We start from the raw sequence: 18,193 nt of genomic DNA, 5'->3' as shown, positions 1-18,193 counted from the left end.
TCAAGAGCATTCATTAATATGCTGTTTCAAAAAACATAGTACACTTCTCAGTGAGACAGAAGTGAGAGTCACCACAGAATGAATGCTGAGTTGGACAGAGTCGGGTCGGTCTGGCATTAGCCCCTGTGTGTGTGTGTGTGTGTGTGTGTGTGTGTGTGTGTGTGTGTGTGTGTGTGTGTGTGTGTGTGTGAGAGAGAGAGAGAGAGAGGCCAGTAGCCGCAGCTCCATGTACATTTCTGCTCTTTACCGACAGCCTTTTAGTTCATCATCTGCTTGGATTATGACTCAACGTAGGCTACCAGGCAATTATGGAGAGGTCTTACAACGACACAGTCTCACCCCCACCAAATCCAAATCAAAGTGTTTGCATGACCCCAGCTGACAAACCCTGCCTGAATTCCCTTAAGCCACTGAATATCAGAGTGTTTATGAGAATGTCCTCTAAAACCCCCAACAGAAAAAAATTATTTTCAAGGTTTGGGGGTTTGTTTTTTCCTCTCACACAGTGGATGTTTTGTCCCGTTGTTTGTGTACCACTCGACATCAGCGGTGATATTTTGTTTGCATGGAGGAGTCTCGCCCTGTGGCAGAGAAAACATGGGGCTCTGGTCAGAAGTACTGCACTACATGGGGAATAGGGAATCATTTGAGATGCAGTCGGTGTGTGTGTGTGTGCATGCTTGCTTGCCTGTGTCTGAGTGTGTGTGTCCCGGCACAGCAGACAGGCAGACGTGGTGGCTAGCCTCCAGGCCAGAGCTGAAAACCACAGCATCCTGTCCTCAGTAGTGCACTAGCAGGATGACTCACCACCACCGGAAGAGACCGAATGCTTGCAGAAGTCATTATGGGAAATGTAAGGTATATGGATTTCCTCTATCAATAAAAAACCACTGGCAGCTGCACAGGTCCCCAGTGATTCCCCCTAAAGTAGCTTAGCATACAGCCTTGGAATGACAGGCTACATTCTGGAAAACGTGGGGCTGATTTGTGTGGTGGATGGGGTTCAAGTGTAATCAACTATAAAGGCTTCTGTTTTATTGCTCCCTCAGTCAAAATGTCTAACTTTGACAAGAAATTCATAAATGCGAATATCAGGGATCTCCAACTTCAAGTCCTGGGTGTGATGGCTTTTGTTCCAGCGCAGCACTAACACCCATGATTAAAATAATCAAGGTCCAGACTGAAGAAAACTAAAAATTATAACTACAGTGTTTAGTTATCTGAGAGCTGCCTTACAGGCCTATAGTCTCTGCAGAGGCAAGGCTAGGGCTTCAGGTCTGATGGCACAATATTGAAATAAATGGCACCACCACGTGGATACTGATTTTAAAAAAGGAACGTAATCTCTGAATTCAAGGCTGGCAATGCAATAGACATGTTTCTCAATGTTTTTGTTTTTCTTCTGCACAATGAGGAATAAAATGTCTTACATTTGAAAAGATATTGAGACACCCTGGTCTGTATTATAGCCTAATAATTATTTATGTCATGTTGATGTTTGTTAATTTATATACATTTTTCAATGATACCAAGAACTGATCCAGGGTCGTTTTGTTCACTGGTGAAAATGTTATACAGGTACAAAGAACTGATCACACATCAGCTGAAGCGGACCGAATCTATCCAATATGGCCGCGGTTAAAACGCATCTCGATATCGGGTGCAGATTTGACAGAAAATACTTTCGTTATGATGGATTTGTGAAGGGCTGCCATTTTACCGAGTTTACGGTAAGAGACCTGGTTGACATGCGTACACGTTCATTGCATATATTTCACTGTTGCTTGCTGATCATAACATTGAAAAACTGCAAGAGAAAGTGTTTTAAGGAAAAACAACCATCAATCGTTTTTCTGTCTTTTACTAGTTAGATTGTTGGCGTGGCTTTTGTCTAGCTAGCTAGCTGCTAACTCGCTTGTCTGCTAGCAAATGAACTAGCTAGCTACAAGTATGTGACATTTCTCTGCGTACACTATTTTGACGGCTGGCCAGTGAAAACAATAAGCAGCTGATTGAGACAAACTCGTTTCTGATCTCACCTAACGTTGCCTTTTCCAACCGTCTAGCTAGCTAGTTAACCAGCCACCTAACTATGGTTAACTAGCTAGATAACCCAAAGCATAGGCCTAAACCATTATAGTTCGCTAGCTAACTAGCTATGTGAATATCAAGTCAGCTAGCTATACGTCATATAGTCACACTTATTGAGAAGTTATACGATGGTCACTATAAAAATAAAAAAAAGTTTTTGTAACATTTGTCTATCAACAGTATGCAGTGGTGTAAAGTACTTAAGTAAAAATACTTTAAAGTACTACATAAGTCGTTTGTTGGGGTGTCTGAACCTTACTTTACTATTTATATTTTTGACTACTTTTACTTCACTACATTCCTAAAGAAAATAATGAACTTTTTACTCCAATATTTTTCCCTGACACCAAAAAGTACTAGTTATATTTTGAATGCTTAGCAGGACTGGAAAATGGTCCAGAGAAAATCCCTGGTCATCCCTACTGCCTCTGATCTGGCGGACTCACTAAACACACATGGTTCTTTGTAAATTATGTCTGAGTGTTGGAGTGTGCCCCTGGCTATCCGTAAATTTAAAAACCATGAAAATTGTCCAGGCTGGTTTGCTTAATATGAGCAATTTGAAATGATTTATACTTTTACTTTTGATACTAAAGTATATTTTCGCGATTACATTTACTTTTGATACTTAAGTATATTTAAAACCAAACACTTTTTGACTTTTACTGAAGTAGTATTTTACTGCGTGACATTCACTTTTACTTGAGTCATTTTCTACTAGGGTATCTTTACCTTTACTCAAGTATGAAAATTGGGTACTTTTTCCACTACTGACAGTATGAAACATGAGTGACCAAGTAGTCCAGCACTCCTCAGCCTCCCACCATGAGGACATGCTTCAGTCAATGCACCAGCTGAGACTGCACAGCCACCTGTGTGATGTCACAGTCCAGGTGGCCTTCCATGGTGAGCTGGAGGAGTTTGAGGCTCACCGGTTGGTACTAGCTGCCTCCAGCGGCTACTTCAAGAACATCCTACTGGCCCCGGACCCACCCAAGAAAATATTCCTGGGGAACGTCCGAAACACTGATTTCACCAGGTTCTTGGAATATGTATACACTGGCAAACTGGAGGTGGATAAAGAGTTTGCTAAAGACAAGATTGGTGTGATCCGTGAAGTGGCGATACTGTTGGAGTGTAAGAGCCTTATCGAGGCTTGCAGCTCGGTTCTCGATGAAGGCAGCTCGAGTCCACACGGGGCTGAATCGTCCATGTCACAAGACATGGAGGCTGATTTGGATGATGTAGAAGAGGAGGAGGAGGGGTTGCTGGGGATCGGAATAAACAAAATTCCCAAAAGAGCCTCCACCAAGAGGCTGACCTATCCAACAAGACCAGAGAGGAGGGAGAGGACGTTGAAAAGGGCAAAGGTCACGGTCACAGCCAAGGAGGAGAGATCAGAGGTGAATGAAGATGCTGAGATCTCTGGGAGGAGAAGTAACAGGCTGGCAGGCCGCAGAGTCTTCGTTGACATTCCTAGGAAGAAGTACGTGAGGAAGATGAAGGACCAGACAAAGACGCAGACGGAGGATCTGCCTGACAACACTCAGACCAAGACAACCAATCAAGAGGAGAAAACTGAGAATACACAGGTAGATGCTATGGTTTGAGGTGTGTGAAGCATTTTGAACATCTAGAAAAAAGTGCTGTATAAATCCAATTGATTGTGATGATTATTGTTATGACACAGAAGGAGGCAGGAGAGGCCCTTCCAGAGCTGCTGCCTGAAAAAGAGGGGGCAGGGCTGGAGTCAACAGACGTCGATGATGAGGAAGGAGATATACCCGAGGATTGTCCTGATGACTCACTCTTCTTCCCCAGCAAGGAAGAGATGGTTGAGGAAGGTGCCCCCAACAGATCATCCAGACGTGACACCCAATACAAGTGTGACAAGTGTCAACGGACCTTCCACTATGAGAAGAGCTACCTGAAGCACATCAAGTAGGCCTCCTGTAGCTCAGTTGGTAGAGCATGGCGCTTGCAACGGCAGGGTTGTGGGTTCAATTCCCACGGGGGGCCAGTATGAAAAATGTATGCACTCACTAACTGTAAGTCGCTCTGGATAAGAGCGTCTGCTAAATGACAAAAATGTAAAAATGTAAAATGAGTTGGACATTACACGTTAGTTACACATTCGTTGGATGGATTGGTAGGTTTGCAAATGAGGGGAGCCCAATGTACTGTACAATGTAAAGTGCTTTGAGCACTTTTAAAAGGGATAGAAAACCTAAAATCTCAACTATTTTCATTGTTGTTCTGATCACATCTGTAATAACAACACTCCTCCATTGTTACCATGACCACCAGGACGAGCCACGGTGTGCAGGGGGAGGTGACGTACCGTTGTGACACCTGCCAGCAGACTTTTGCCAACCGTTGTAACCTGAAGATCCATCAGAGACACGTCCACAGTGACGAGAGACTGTTCCCCTGCGACGTCTGCACCAAGACGTTCAAACGCAAGAAGGACGTGATGCGCCACCGACGACAGGTTAGGACCGGTCTCAGTCAGGGGATTTGGGACTGCTTTTGTAGCACTTTTATGTAGGATTCTCTCGATTGACACCCTGTTCCCCTTGTAGTGCTCTTCTTTTGACCAGAGCTGTAGATGGCTAACCCATGTGGCTCTGGTCAAATGAAGTGCACTACAGTATATGAAAATGGCATTTCCTCTTCAATTTCTATTTGCTACAAGACTAATAATTTATTGAGACAATAAATATCTACTCTTGTCTACCGCTAGGTGCATGAGGGAGGTGGTGAGCGGCACACCTGTCTTGTGTGTAACAAGGCGCTGAGCTCTAAGACAGCGTTGACGCTACACGAGAGAACACACACAGGAGACAAGCCCTACTCCTGCACTGACTGTGAAGCCAAGTTCTCCCAGAGCTCAGCCCTCAAGACACACCGCAGGACTCACACAGGAGAGAAGCCTTTCGCCTGTGACCAGTGTGATGCAAGGTTCAGCCAGAACCACATGTTGTCCTATCACAAGAGGGCCCACACAGGTAAGACGTTCACCTCTTACACGGAGACACTGTACTCTACAACTTTCTAAGCGGATAGGTTGGGCTTTTGATACCATTTCTGTGTCCATTTCAGCGTCAGTATCTGTGAACCCTATCTACATAAACCAGACTTAACATATCTGTGTTGTTTTGTGTTCTAGGAGAGAAGCCTTTTATGTGTGAGAGCTGTGGGAAAAGCTTTGCCTCTAAAGAATACCTGAAACACCACTCCAGAATCCACACGGGCTCCAGGCCTTACAAGTGTGAACTCTGTGGTCGGGCCTTCGCCCAAAGAAACTCCCTCCACCAGCATATGAAGATACACACAGGTAACCACTGCAATATTGAACCTAATATTTATCCCTTTTATTTTCATGCTAAATGCGTAGAATGTTAGGGTAAGTAATCACAAGTCACACTGCTACTACCGTTGTTAGTTTGGTATCTTCCATTCATAGGGAATTATTACTGCTGACCCTTGACCTTTAACCCCTGTCTGACATCTGTATGTTCTGTCTCAGGTGAGCGTCCATACCACTGTACAGATTGTGATAAGCAGTTCACCCAGCTGAATGCCCTCCAGAGGCACCAGAGGATTCATACAGGGGAGAAGCCTTACATGTGTGGCCTCTGCAACCGTACTTTCACGGACAAGTCCACTGTACGCAGACACACAATGGTACGTTACTACACTAGTCCACTGTACGCAGACACACAATGGTACGTTACTACACTAGTCCACTGTACGCAGACACACCATGGTATGTTACTACACTAGTCCACCGTACACAGATACAGTGGGGGAAAAAAGTATTTAGTCAGCCACCAATTGTGCAAGTTCTCCCACTTAAAAAGATGAGAGAGGCCTGTAATTTTCATCATAGGTACACGTCAACTATGACAGACAAATTGACAAAAAAAATCCAGAAAATCACATTGTAGGATTTTTAATGAATTTATTTGCAAATTATGGTAGAAAATAAGTATTTGGTCACCTACAAACAAGCAAGATTTCTGGCTCTCACAGACCTGTAACTTCTTCTTTAAGAGGCTCCTCTGTCCTCCACTCGTTACCTGTATTAATGGCACCTGTTTGAACTTGTTATCAGTATAAAAGACACCTGTCCACAACCTCAAACAGTCACACTCCAAACTCCACTATGGCCAAGACCAAAGAGCTGTCAAAGGACACCAGAAACAAAATTGTAGACCTGCACCAGGCTGGGAAGACTGAATCTGCAATAGGTAAGCAGCTTGGTTTGAAGAAATCAACTTTGGGAGCAATTATTAGGAAATGGAAGACATACAAGACCACTGATAATCTCCCTCGATCTGGGGCTCCACGCAAGATCTCACCCCGTGGGGTCAAAATGATCACAAGAACGGTGAGCAAAAATCCCAGAACCACACGGGGGGACCTAGTGAATGACCTGCAGAGAGCTGGGACCAAAGTAACAAAGCCTACCATCAGTAACACACTACGCCGCCAGGGACTCAAATCCTGCAGTGCAGACGTGTCCCCCTGCTTAAGCCAGTACATGTCCAGGCCCATCTGAAGTTTGCTAGAGTGCATTTGGATGATCCAGAAGAGGATTAGGAGAATGTCAGATGAAACCAAAATAGAACTTTTTGGTAAAAACTCAACTCGTCGTGTTTGGAGGACAAAGAATGCTGAGTTGCATCCAAAGAACACCATACCTATTGTGAAGCATGGGGGTGGAAACATCATGCTTTGGGGCTGTTTTTCTGCAAAGGGACCAGGACGACTGATCCGTGTAAAGGAAAGAATGAATGGGGCCATGTATCGTGAGATTTTGAGTGAAAACCTCCTTCCATCAGCAAGGGCATTGAAGATGAAACGTGGCTGGGTCTTTCAGCATGACAATGATCCCAAACACACCGCCCGGGCAACGAAGGAGTGGCTTCGTAAGAATCATTTCAAGGTCCTGGAGTGGCCTAGCCAGTCTCCAGATTTCAACCCCATAGAAAATCTTTGGAGGGAGTTGAAAGTCCGTGTTGCCCAGCGACAGCCCCAAAACATCACTGCTCTAGAGGAGATCTGCATGGAGGAATGGGACAAAATACCAGCAACAGTGTGTGAAAACCTTGTGAAGACTTACAGAAAACGTTTGACCTGTGTCATTGCCAACAAAGGGTATATAACAAAGTATTGAGAAACTTTTGTTATTGACCAAATACTTATTTTCCACCATAATTTGCAAATAAATTCATAAAAAATCCTACAATGTGATTTTCTTTCCTCATTTTGTCTGTCATAGTTGACGTGTACCTATGATGAAAATTACAGGCCTCTCTCATCTTTTTATGTGGGAGAACTTGCACAATTGGTGGCTGACTAAATACTTTTTTTCCCCACTGTACCATGGTACGTTACTACACTAGTCCACCATACACAGACACAATGGTACGTTACTACACTAGTCCACCGTACACAGACACAATGGTACATTACTACACTAGTCCACCGTACACAGACACAATGGTACGTTACTACACTAGTCCACTCTACGCAGACACACAATGGTACGTTACTACACTAGTCCGCCGTACACAGACACAATGGTACGTTACTACACTAGTCCACTGTACGCAGACACACCATGGTACGTTACTACACTAGTCTACTGTACACAGACACCATGGTACGTTACTTCACTAGTCCACCGTACACAGACACCCCATGGTACGTTACTACACTAGTCCACCGTACACAGACACCATGGTACGTTACTTCACTAGTCCACTGTACGCAGACACACAATGGTACGTTACTACACTAGTCCACTGTACGCAGACACACCATGGTACGTTACTACACTAGTCTACTGTACACAGACACCATGGTACGTTACTTCACTAGTCCACCGTACACAGACACCCCATGGTACGTTACTACACTAGTCCACCGTACACAGACACCATGGTACGTTACTTCACTAGTCCACTGTACGCAGACACACAATGGTACGTTACTACACTAGTCCACTGTACGCAGACACCATGGTACGTTACTACACTAGTCCACCGTACACAGACACAATGGTACGTTACTACACTAGTCCACTGTACGCAGACACAATGGTATGTTACTACACTAGTCCACCGTACACAGACACACAATGGTACGTTACTACACTAGTCCACCGTACACAGACACACAATGGTACGTTACTACACTAATCCACTGTACACAGACACCATGGTACGTTACTACACTAGTCCACCGTACACAGACACTATGGTATGTTACTACACTAGTCTACCGTACACAGACACCATGGTATGTTACTACACTAGTTCACTGTACGCAGACACACAATGGTACGTTATTACACTAGTCCACCGTTACAGACACCATGGTACGTTACTACACTAGTCCACCGTACACAGACACCATGGTACGTTACTACACTAGTCCACCATACACAGACACACAATGGTACGTGACTACACTAGTCCACAGTTTACAGACACCATGGTACATTACTACACTAGTCCACCGTCTACAGACACCATGGTATGTTACTACACTAGTCTACCGTACACAGACACCATGGTACGTTACTACACTAGTTCACTGTACGCAGTCACACAATGGTACATTATTACACTAGTCCACCGTTACAGACACCATGGTACGTTACTACACTAGTCCACCGTACACAGACACAATGGTACGTTACTACACTAGTCCACTGTACGCAGACACACAATGGTAAATTACTACACTAGTCCACCGTACACATACATAATGGTACGTTACTACACTTGTCCACCGTACACAGACACAATGGTACGTTACTACACTAGTCCACTGTACGCAGACACACAATCGTACGTTACTACAGTAGTCCACCGTACACAGACACAATGGTACGTTAATACACTAGTCCACTGTAAGCAGACACACCATGGTACGTTACTGCACTAGTCCACCGTACACAGACACCATGGTACGTTACTACACTAGTCCACTGTACGCAGACACACCATGGTACGTTACTACACTAGTCTACTGTACACATACACAATGGTACGTTACTACACTAGTCCACCGTACACATACACCATGGTACGTTACTACACTAGTCCACCGTAAACAGACACACCATGGTACGTTACTAGACTAGTCCACCGTTCACAGACACAATGGTACGTTACTACACTAGTCCACCGTACACAGACACCATGGTACGTTACTACACTAGTCCACCGTAAACAGACACACCATGGTACGTTACTAGACTAGTCCACCGTACACATACACCATGGTACGTTACTACACTAGTCCACCGTACACAGACACAATGGTACGTTACTACACTAGTCCACTGTACGCAGACACACCATAGTACGTTACTACACTAGTCCACTGTACGCAGACACACCATGGTACGTTACTACACTATTTCACTGTACGCAGACACACAATGGTACGTTATTACACTAGTCCACCGTTACAGACAACATGGTACGTTACTATACTAGTCCACCGTACACAGACACCATGGTACGTTACTACACTAGTCCACCATACACAGACACACCATGGTACGTTACTACACTAGTCTACCGTACGCAGACACCATGGTACGTTACTACAGTAGTCCACTGTACGCAGACACACAATGGTACGTTACTACACTAGTCCACTGTACGCAGACACCATGGTACGTTACTACACTAGTCCACCGTACACAGACACAATGGTACATTACTACACTAGTCCACTGTACGCAGACACACAATGGTACGTTACTACACTCGTCCACCGTATACAGACACCATGGTACGTTACTACACTAGTCCACTGTACGCAGACACACCATGGTACGTTACTACACTAGTCTACTGTACACAGACACCATGGTACGTTACTTCACTAGTCCACCGTACACAGACACCCCATGGTACGTTACTACACTAGTCCACCGTATACAGACACCATGGTACGTTACTTCACTAGTCCACTGTACGCAGACACACAATGGTACGTTACTACACTAGTCCACTGTACGCAGACACCATGGTACGTTACTACACTAGTCCACCGTACACAGACACAATGGTACGTTACAACACTAGTCCACTGTACGCAGACACAATGGTATGTTACTACACTAGTCCACCGTACACAGACACACAATGGTACGTTACTACACTAGTCCACCGTACACAGACACACAATGGTACGTTACTACACTAATCCACTGTACACAGACACCATGGTACGTTACTACACTAGTCCACCGTACACAGACACCATGGTATGTTACTACACTAGTCTACCGTACACAGACACCATGGTATGTTACTACACTAGTTCACTGTACGCAGACACACAATGGTACGTTATTACACTAGTCCACCGTTACAGACACCATGGTACGTTACTACACTAGTCCACCGTACACAGACACCATGGTACGTTACTACACTAGTCCACCATACACAGACACACAATGGTACGTGACTACACTAGTCCACAGTTTACAGACACCATGGTACATTACTACACTAGTCCACCGTCTACAGACACCATGGTATGTTACTACACTAGTCTACCGTACACAGACACCATGGTACGTTACTACACTAGTTCACTGTACGCAGTCACACAATGGTACATTATTACACTAGTCCACCGTTACAGACACCATGGTACGTTACTACACTAGTCCACCGTACACAGACACCATGGTACGTTACTATACTAGTCCACCGTACACAGACACAATGGTACGTTACTACACTAGTCCACTGTACGCAGACACACAATGGTAAATTACTAAACTAGTCCACCGTACACATACACCATGGTACGTTACTACACTAGTTCACTGTACGCAGACACACAATGGTACATTATTACACTAGTCCACCGTTACAGACACCATGGTACATTACTACACTAGTCCACCGTACACAGACACCATGGTACGTTACTATACTAGTCCACCGTACACAGACACAATGGTACGTTACTACACTAGTCCACTGTACGCAGACACACAATGGTAAATTACTACACTAGTCCACCGTACACATACATAATGGTACGTTACTACAATGGTACGTTACTACACTAGTCCACTGTACGCAGACACACAATGGTACGTTACTACACTCGTCCACCGTATACAGACACCATGGTACGTTACTACACTAGTCCACTGTACGCAGACACACCATGGTACGTTACTACACTAGTCTACTGTACACAGACACCATGGTACGTTACTTCACTAGTCCACCGTACACAGACACCCCATGGTACGTTACTACACTAGTCCACCGTATACAGACACCATGGTACGTTACTTCACTAGTCCACTGTACGCAGACACACAATGGTACGTTACTACACTAGTCCACTGTACGCAGACACCATGGTACGTTACTACACTAGTCCACCGTACACAGACACAATGGTACGTTACAACACTAGTCCACTGTACGCAGACACAATGGTATGTTACTACACTAGTCCACCGTACACAGACACACAATGGTACGTTACTACACTAGTCCACCGTACACAGACACACAATGGTACGTTACTACACTAATCCACTGTACACAGACACCATGGTACGTTACTACACTAGTCCACCGTACACAGACACCATGGTATGTTACTACACTAGTCTACCGTACACAGACACCATGGTATGTTACTACACTAGTTCACTGTACGCAGACACACAATGGTACGTTATTACACTAGTCCACCGTTACAGACACCATGGTACGTTACTACACTAGTCCACCGTACACAGACACCATGGTACGTTACTACACTAGTCCACCATACACAGACACACAATGGTACGTGACTACACTAGTCCACAGTTTACAGACACCATGGTACATTACTACACTAGTCCACCGTCTACAGACACCATGGTATGTTACTACACTAGTCTACCGTACACAGACACCATGGTACGTTACTACACTAGTTCACTGTACGCAGTCACACAATGGTACATTATTACACTAGTCCACCGTTACAGACACCATGGTACGTTACTACACTAGTCCACCGTACACAGACACCATGGTACGTTACTATACTAGTCCACCGTACACAGACACAATGGTACGTTACTACACTAGTCCACTGTACGCAGACACACAATGGTAAATTACTACACTAGTCCACCGTACACATACACCATGGTACGTTACTACACTAGTTCACTGTACGCAGACACACAATGGTACATTATTACACTAGTCCACCGTTACAGACACCATGGTACATTACTACACTAGTCCACCGTACACAGACACCATGGTACGTTACTATACTAGTCCACCGTACACAGACACAATGGTACGTTACTACACTAGTCCACTGTACGCAGACACACAATGGTAAATTACTACACTAGTCCACCGTACACATACATAATGGTACGTTACTACAATGGTACGTTACTACACTAGTCCACTGTACGCAGACACACAATCGTACGTTACTACAGTAGTCCACCGTACACAGACACAATGGTACGTTAATACACTAGTCCACTGTAAGCAGACACACCATGGTACGTTACTGCACTAGTCCACCGTACACAGACACCATGGTACGTTACTACACTAGTCCACTGTACGCAGACACACCATGGTACGTTACTACACTAGTCTACTGTACACATACACAATGGTACGTTACTACACTAGTCCACCGTACACATACACCATGGTATGTTACTACACTAGTCCACCGTAAACAGACACACCATGGTACGTTACTAGACTAGTCCACCGTACACAGACACAATGGTACGTTACTACACTAGTCCACCGTACACAGACACCATGGTACGTTACTACACTAGTCCACCGTAAACAGACACACCATGGTACGTTACTAGACTAGTCCACCGTACACATACACCATGGTACGTTACTACACTAGTCCACCGTAAACAGACACACCATGGTACGTTACTACACTAGTCCACTGTACGCAGACACACAATTGTACGTTACTACAGTAGTCCACCGTACACAGACACAATGGTACGTTAATACACTAGTCCACTGTAAGCAGACACACCATGGTACGTTACTACACTAGTCCACCGTACACAGACACCATGGTACGTTACTACACTAGTCCACTGTACGCAGACACACCATGGTACGTTACTACACTAGTCTACTGTACACAGACACCATGGTACGTTACTACACTAGTCCACCGTACACAGACACCCAATGGTACGTTACTACACTAGTCCACCGTACACAGACACCATGGTACGTTACTTCACTAGTCCACTGTACGCAGACACACAATGGTACGTTACTACACTAGTCCACCGTACACAGACACCATGGTACGTTACTACACTAGTCCACCGTACACAGACACAATGGTACGTTGCTACACTAGTCCACTGTACGCAGACACACAATGGTAAGTTACTACACTAGTCCACCGTACACAGACACAATGGTACGTTACTACACTAATCCACTGTACATAGACACCATGGTACGTTACTACACTAGTCCACCGTACACAGACACTATGGTATGTTACTACACTAGTCTACCGTACACAGACACCATGGTATGTTACTACACTAGTTCACTGTACGCAGACACACAATGGTACGTTATTACACTAGTCCACCGTTACAGACACCATGGTACGTTACTACACTAGTCCACCGTACACAGACACCATGGTACGTTACTACACTAGTCCACCGTACACTGACACACAATGGTACGTTACTACACTAGTCCACCGTACACAGACACAATGGTACGTTACTACACTAGTCCACCGTACACAGACACCATGGTACGTTACTACACTAGTCCACTGTACGCAGACACACAATGGGACGTTACTACACTAGTCCACCGTACACAGACACCATGGTACGTTACTACACTAGTCCACCGTACGCAGACACCATGGTACGTTACTACACTAGTCCACCATACACAGACACACAATGGTACGTTACTACACTAGTCCACCGTACACAGACACAATGGTACGTTACTACTCTAGTCCACCGTACACAGACACCATGGTACGTTACTACACTAGTCCACCGTACACAGATACAATGGTACGTTACTACACTAGTCCACCGTACACAGACACCATGGTACGATACTACACTAGTCCACTGTACGCAGACACACAATGGTACGTTACTACACTAGTCCACTGTACGCAGACACCATGGTACGTTACTACACTAGTCCACCGTACACAGACACAATGGTACATTACTACACTAGTCCACTGTACGCAGACACACAATGGTACGTTACTACACTCGTCCACTGTACGCAGACACCATGGTACGTTACTACACTAGTCCACCGTACACAGACACCATGGTACGTTACTACACTAGTCCACTGTACGCAGACACACCATGGTACGTTACTACACTAGTCTACTGTACACAGACACCATGGTACGTTACTTCACTAGTCCACCGTACACAGACACCCCATGGTACGTTACTACACTAGTCCACCGTACACAGACACCATGGTACGTTACTTCACTAGTCCACTGTACGCAGACACACAATGGTACGTTACTACACTAGTCCACTGTACGCAGACACACCATGGTACGTTACTACACTAGTCTACTGTACACAGACACCATGGTACGTTACTTCACTAGTCCACCGTACACAGACACCCCATGGTACGTTACTACACTAGTCCACCGTACACAGACACCATGGTACGTTACTTCACTAGTCCACTGTACGCAGACACACAATGGTACGTTACTACACTAGTCCACTGTACGCAGACACCATGGTACGTTACTACACTAGTCCACCGTACACAGACACAATGGTACGTTACTACACTAGTCCACTGTACGCAGACACAATGGTATGTTACTACACTAGTCCACCGTACACAGACACACAATGGTACGTTACTACACTAGTCCACCGTACACAGACACACAATGGTACGTTACTACACTAATCCACTGTACACAGACACCATGGTACGTTACTACACTAGTCCACCGTACACAGACACTATGGTATGTTACTACACTAGTCTACCGTACACAGACACCATGGTATGTTACTACACTAGTTCACTGTACGCAGACACACAATGGTACGTTATTACACTAGTCCACCGTTACAGACACCATGGTACGTTACTACACTAGTCCACCGTACACAGACACCATGGTACGTTACTACACTAGTCCACCATACACAGACACACAATGGTACGTGACTACACTAGTCCACAGTTTACAGACACCATGGTACATTACTACACTAGTCCACCGTCTACAGACACCATGGTATGTTACTACACTAGTCTACCGTACACAGACACCATGGTACGTTACTACACTAGTTCACTGTACGCAGTCACACAATGGTACATTATTACACTAGTCCACCGTTACAGACACCATGGTACGTTACTACACTAGTCCACCGTACACAGACACAATGGTACGTTACTACACTAGTCCACTGTACGCAGACACACAATGGTAAATTACTACACTAGTCCACCGTACACATACATAATGGTACGTTACTACACTTGTCCACCGTACACAGACACAATGGTACGTTACTACACTAGTCCACTGTACGCAGACACACAATCGTACGTTACTACAGTAGTCCACCGTACACAGACACAATGGTACGTTAATACACTAGTCCACTGTAAGCAGACACACCATGGTACGTTACTGCACTAGTCCACCGTACACAGACACCATGGTACGTTACTACACTAGTCCACTGTACGCAGACACACCATGGTACGTTACTACACTAGTCTACTGTACACATACACAATGGTACGTTACTACACTAGTCCACCGTACACATACACCATGGTACGTTACTACACTAGTCCACCGTAAACAGACACACCATGGTACGTTACTAGACTAGTCCACCGTTCACAGACACAATGGTACGTTACTACACTAGTCCACCGTACACAGACACCATGGTACGTTACTACACTAGTCCACCGTAAACAGACACACCATGGTACGTTACTAGACTAGTCCACCGTACACATACACCATGGTACGTTACTACACTAGTCCACCGTACACAGACACAATGGTACGTTACTACACTAGTCCACTGTACGCAGACACACCATAGTACGTTACTACACTAGTCCACTGTACGCAGACACACCATGGTACGTTACTACACTATTTCACTGTACGCAGACACACAATGGTACGTTATTACACTAGTCCACCGTTACAGACAACATGGTACGTTACTATACTAGTCCACCGTACACAGACACCATGGTACGTTACTACACTAGTCCACCATACACAGACACACCATGGTACGTTACTACACTAGTCTACCGTACGCAGACACCATGGTACGTTACTACAGTAGTCCACTGTACGCAGACACACAATGGTACGTTACTACACTAGTCCACTGTACGCAGACACCATGGTACGTTACTACACTAGTCCACCGTACACAGACACCATGGTACGTTACTACACTAGTCCACCATACACAGACACACAATGGTACGTGACTACACTAGTCCACAGTTTACAGACACCATGGTACATTACTACACTAGTCCACCGTCTACAGACACCATGGTATGTTACTACACTAGTCTACCGTACACAGACACCATGGTACGTTACTACACTAGTTCACTGTACGCAGTCACACAATGGTACATTATTACACTAGTCCACCGTTACAGACACCATGGTACGTTACTACACTAGTCCACCGTACACAGACACCATGGTACGTTACTATACTAGTCCACCGTACACAGACACAATGGTACGTTACTACACTAGTCCACTGTACGCAGACACACAATGGTAAATTACTACACTAGTCCACCGTACACATACACCATGGTACGTTACTACACTAGTTCACTGTACGCAGACACACAATGGTACATTATTACACTAGTCCACCGTTACAGACACCATGGTACATTACTACACTAGTCCACCGTACACAGACACCATGGTACGTTACTATACTAGTCCACCGTACACAGACACAATGGTACGTTACTACACTAGTCCACTGTACGCAGACACACAATGGTAAATTACTACACTAGTCCACCGTACACATACATAATGGTACGTTACTACAATGGTACGTTACTACACTAGTCCACTGTACGCAGACACACAATCGTACGTTACTACAGTAGTCCACCGTACACAGACACAATGGTACGTTAATACACTAGTCCACTGTAAGCAGACACACCATGGTACGTTACTGCACTAGTCCACCGTACACAGACACCATGGTACGTTACTACACTAGTCCACTGTACGCAGACACACCATGGTACGTTACTACACTAGTCTACTGTACACATACACAATGGTACGTTACTACACTAGTCCACCGTACACATACACCATGGTATGTTACTACACTAGTCCACCGTAAACAGACACACCATGGTACGTTACTAGACTAGTCCACCGTACACAGACACAATGGTACGTTACTACACTAGTCCACCGTACACAGACACCATGGTACGTTACTACACTAGTCCACCGTAAACAGACACACCATGGTACGTTACTAGACTAGTCCACCGTACACATACACCATGGTACGTTACTACACTAGTCCACCGTAAACAGACACACCATGGTACGTTACTACACTAGTCCACTGTACGCAGACACACAATTGTACGTTACTACAGTAGTCCACCGTACACAGACACAATGGTACGTTAATACACTAGTCCACTGTAAGCAGACACACCATGGTACGTTACTACACTAGTCCACCGTACACAGACACCATGGTACGTTACTACACTAGTCCACTGTACGCAGACACACCATGGTACGTTACTACACTAGTCTACTGTACACAGACACCATGGTACGTTACTACACTAGTCCACCGTACACAGACACCCCATGGTACGTTACTACACTAGTCCACCGTACACAGACACCATGGTACGTTACTTCACTAGTCCACTGTACGCAGACACACAATGGTACGTTACTACACTAG

At 45.0% G+C, this 18,193-nt stretch overlaps 1 protein-coding gene across 1 annotated transcript in view; it reads left to right on the top strand.

Annotated features, from left to right (window-relative positions):
- The first annotated feature begins 2,808 nt into the window (after positions 1–2,808).
- Positions 2,809–18,193, top strand: part of gzf1 (GDNF-inducible zinc finger protein 1) — a 27,998-nt gene continuing 12,613 nt past the window's right edge. Inside the window, exons 1-6 of the mRNA XM_084149225.1 lie at positions 2,809–3,683; positions 3,782–4,032; positions 4,399–4,582; positions 4,835–5,099; positions 5,261–5,428; positions 5,621–5,778. Coding sequence (XP_084005351.1) covers positions 2,877–3,683; positions 3,782–4,032; positions 4,399–4,582; positions 4,835–5,099; positions 5,261–5,428; positions 5,621–5,778 — 1,833 coding nt within the window. The 5' untranslated portion in view covers positions 2,809–2,876. The remainder of the gene's footprint in view (positions 3,684–3,781; positions 4,033–4,398; positions 4,583–4,834; positions 5,100–5,260; positions 5,429–5,620; positions 5,779–18,193) is intronic.

The sequence above is a fragment of the Coregonus lavaretus genome, assembly GCF_964263955.1.
Source record: "Coregonus lavaretus genome assembly, chromosome: 31".
Taxonomy (NCBI): Eukaryota; Metazoa; Chordata; class Actinopteri; order Salmoniformes; family Salmonidae; genus Coregonus; species Coregonus lavaretus.
This window is presented reverse-complemented; position numbering and strand designations above follow the sequence as displayed.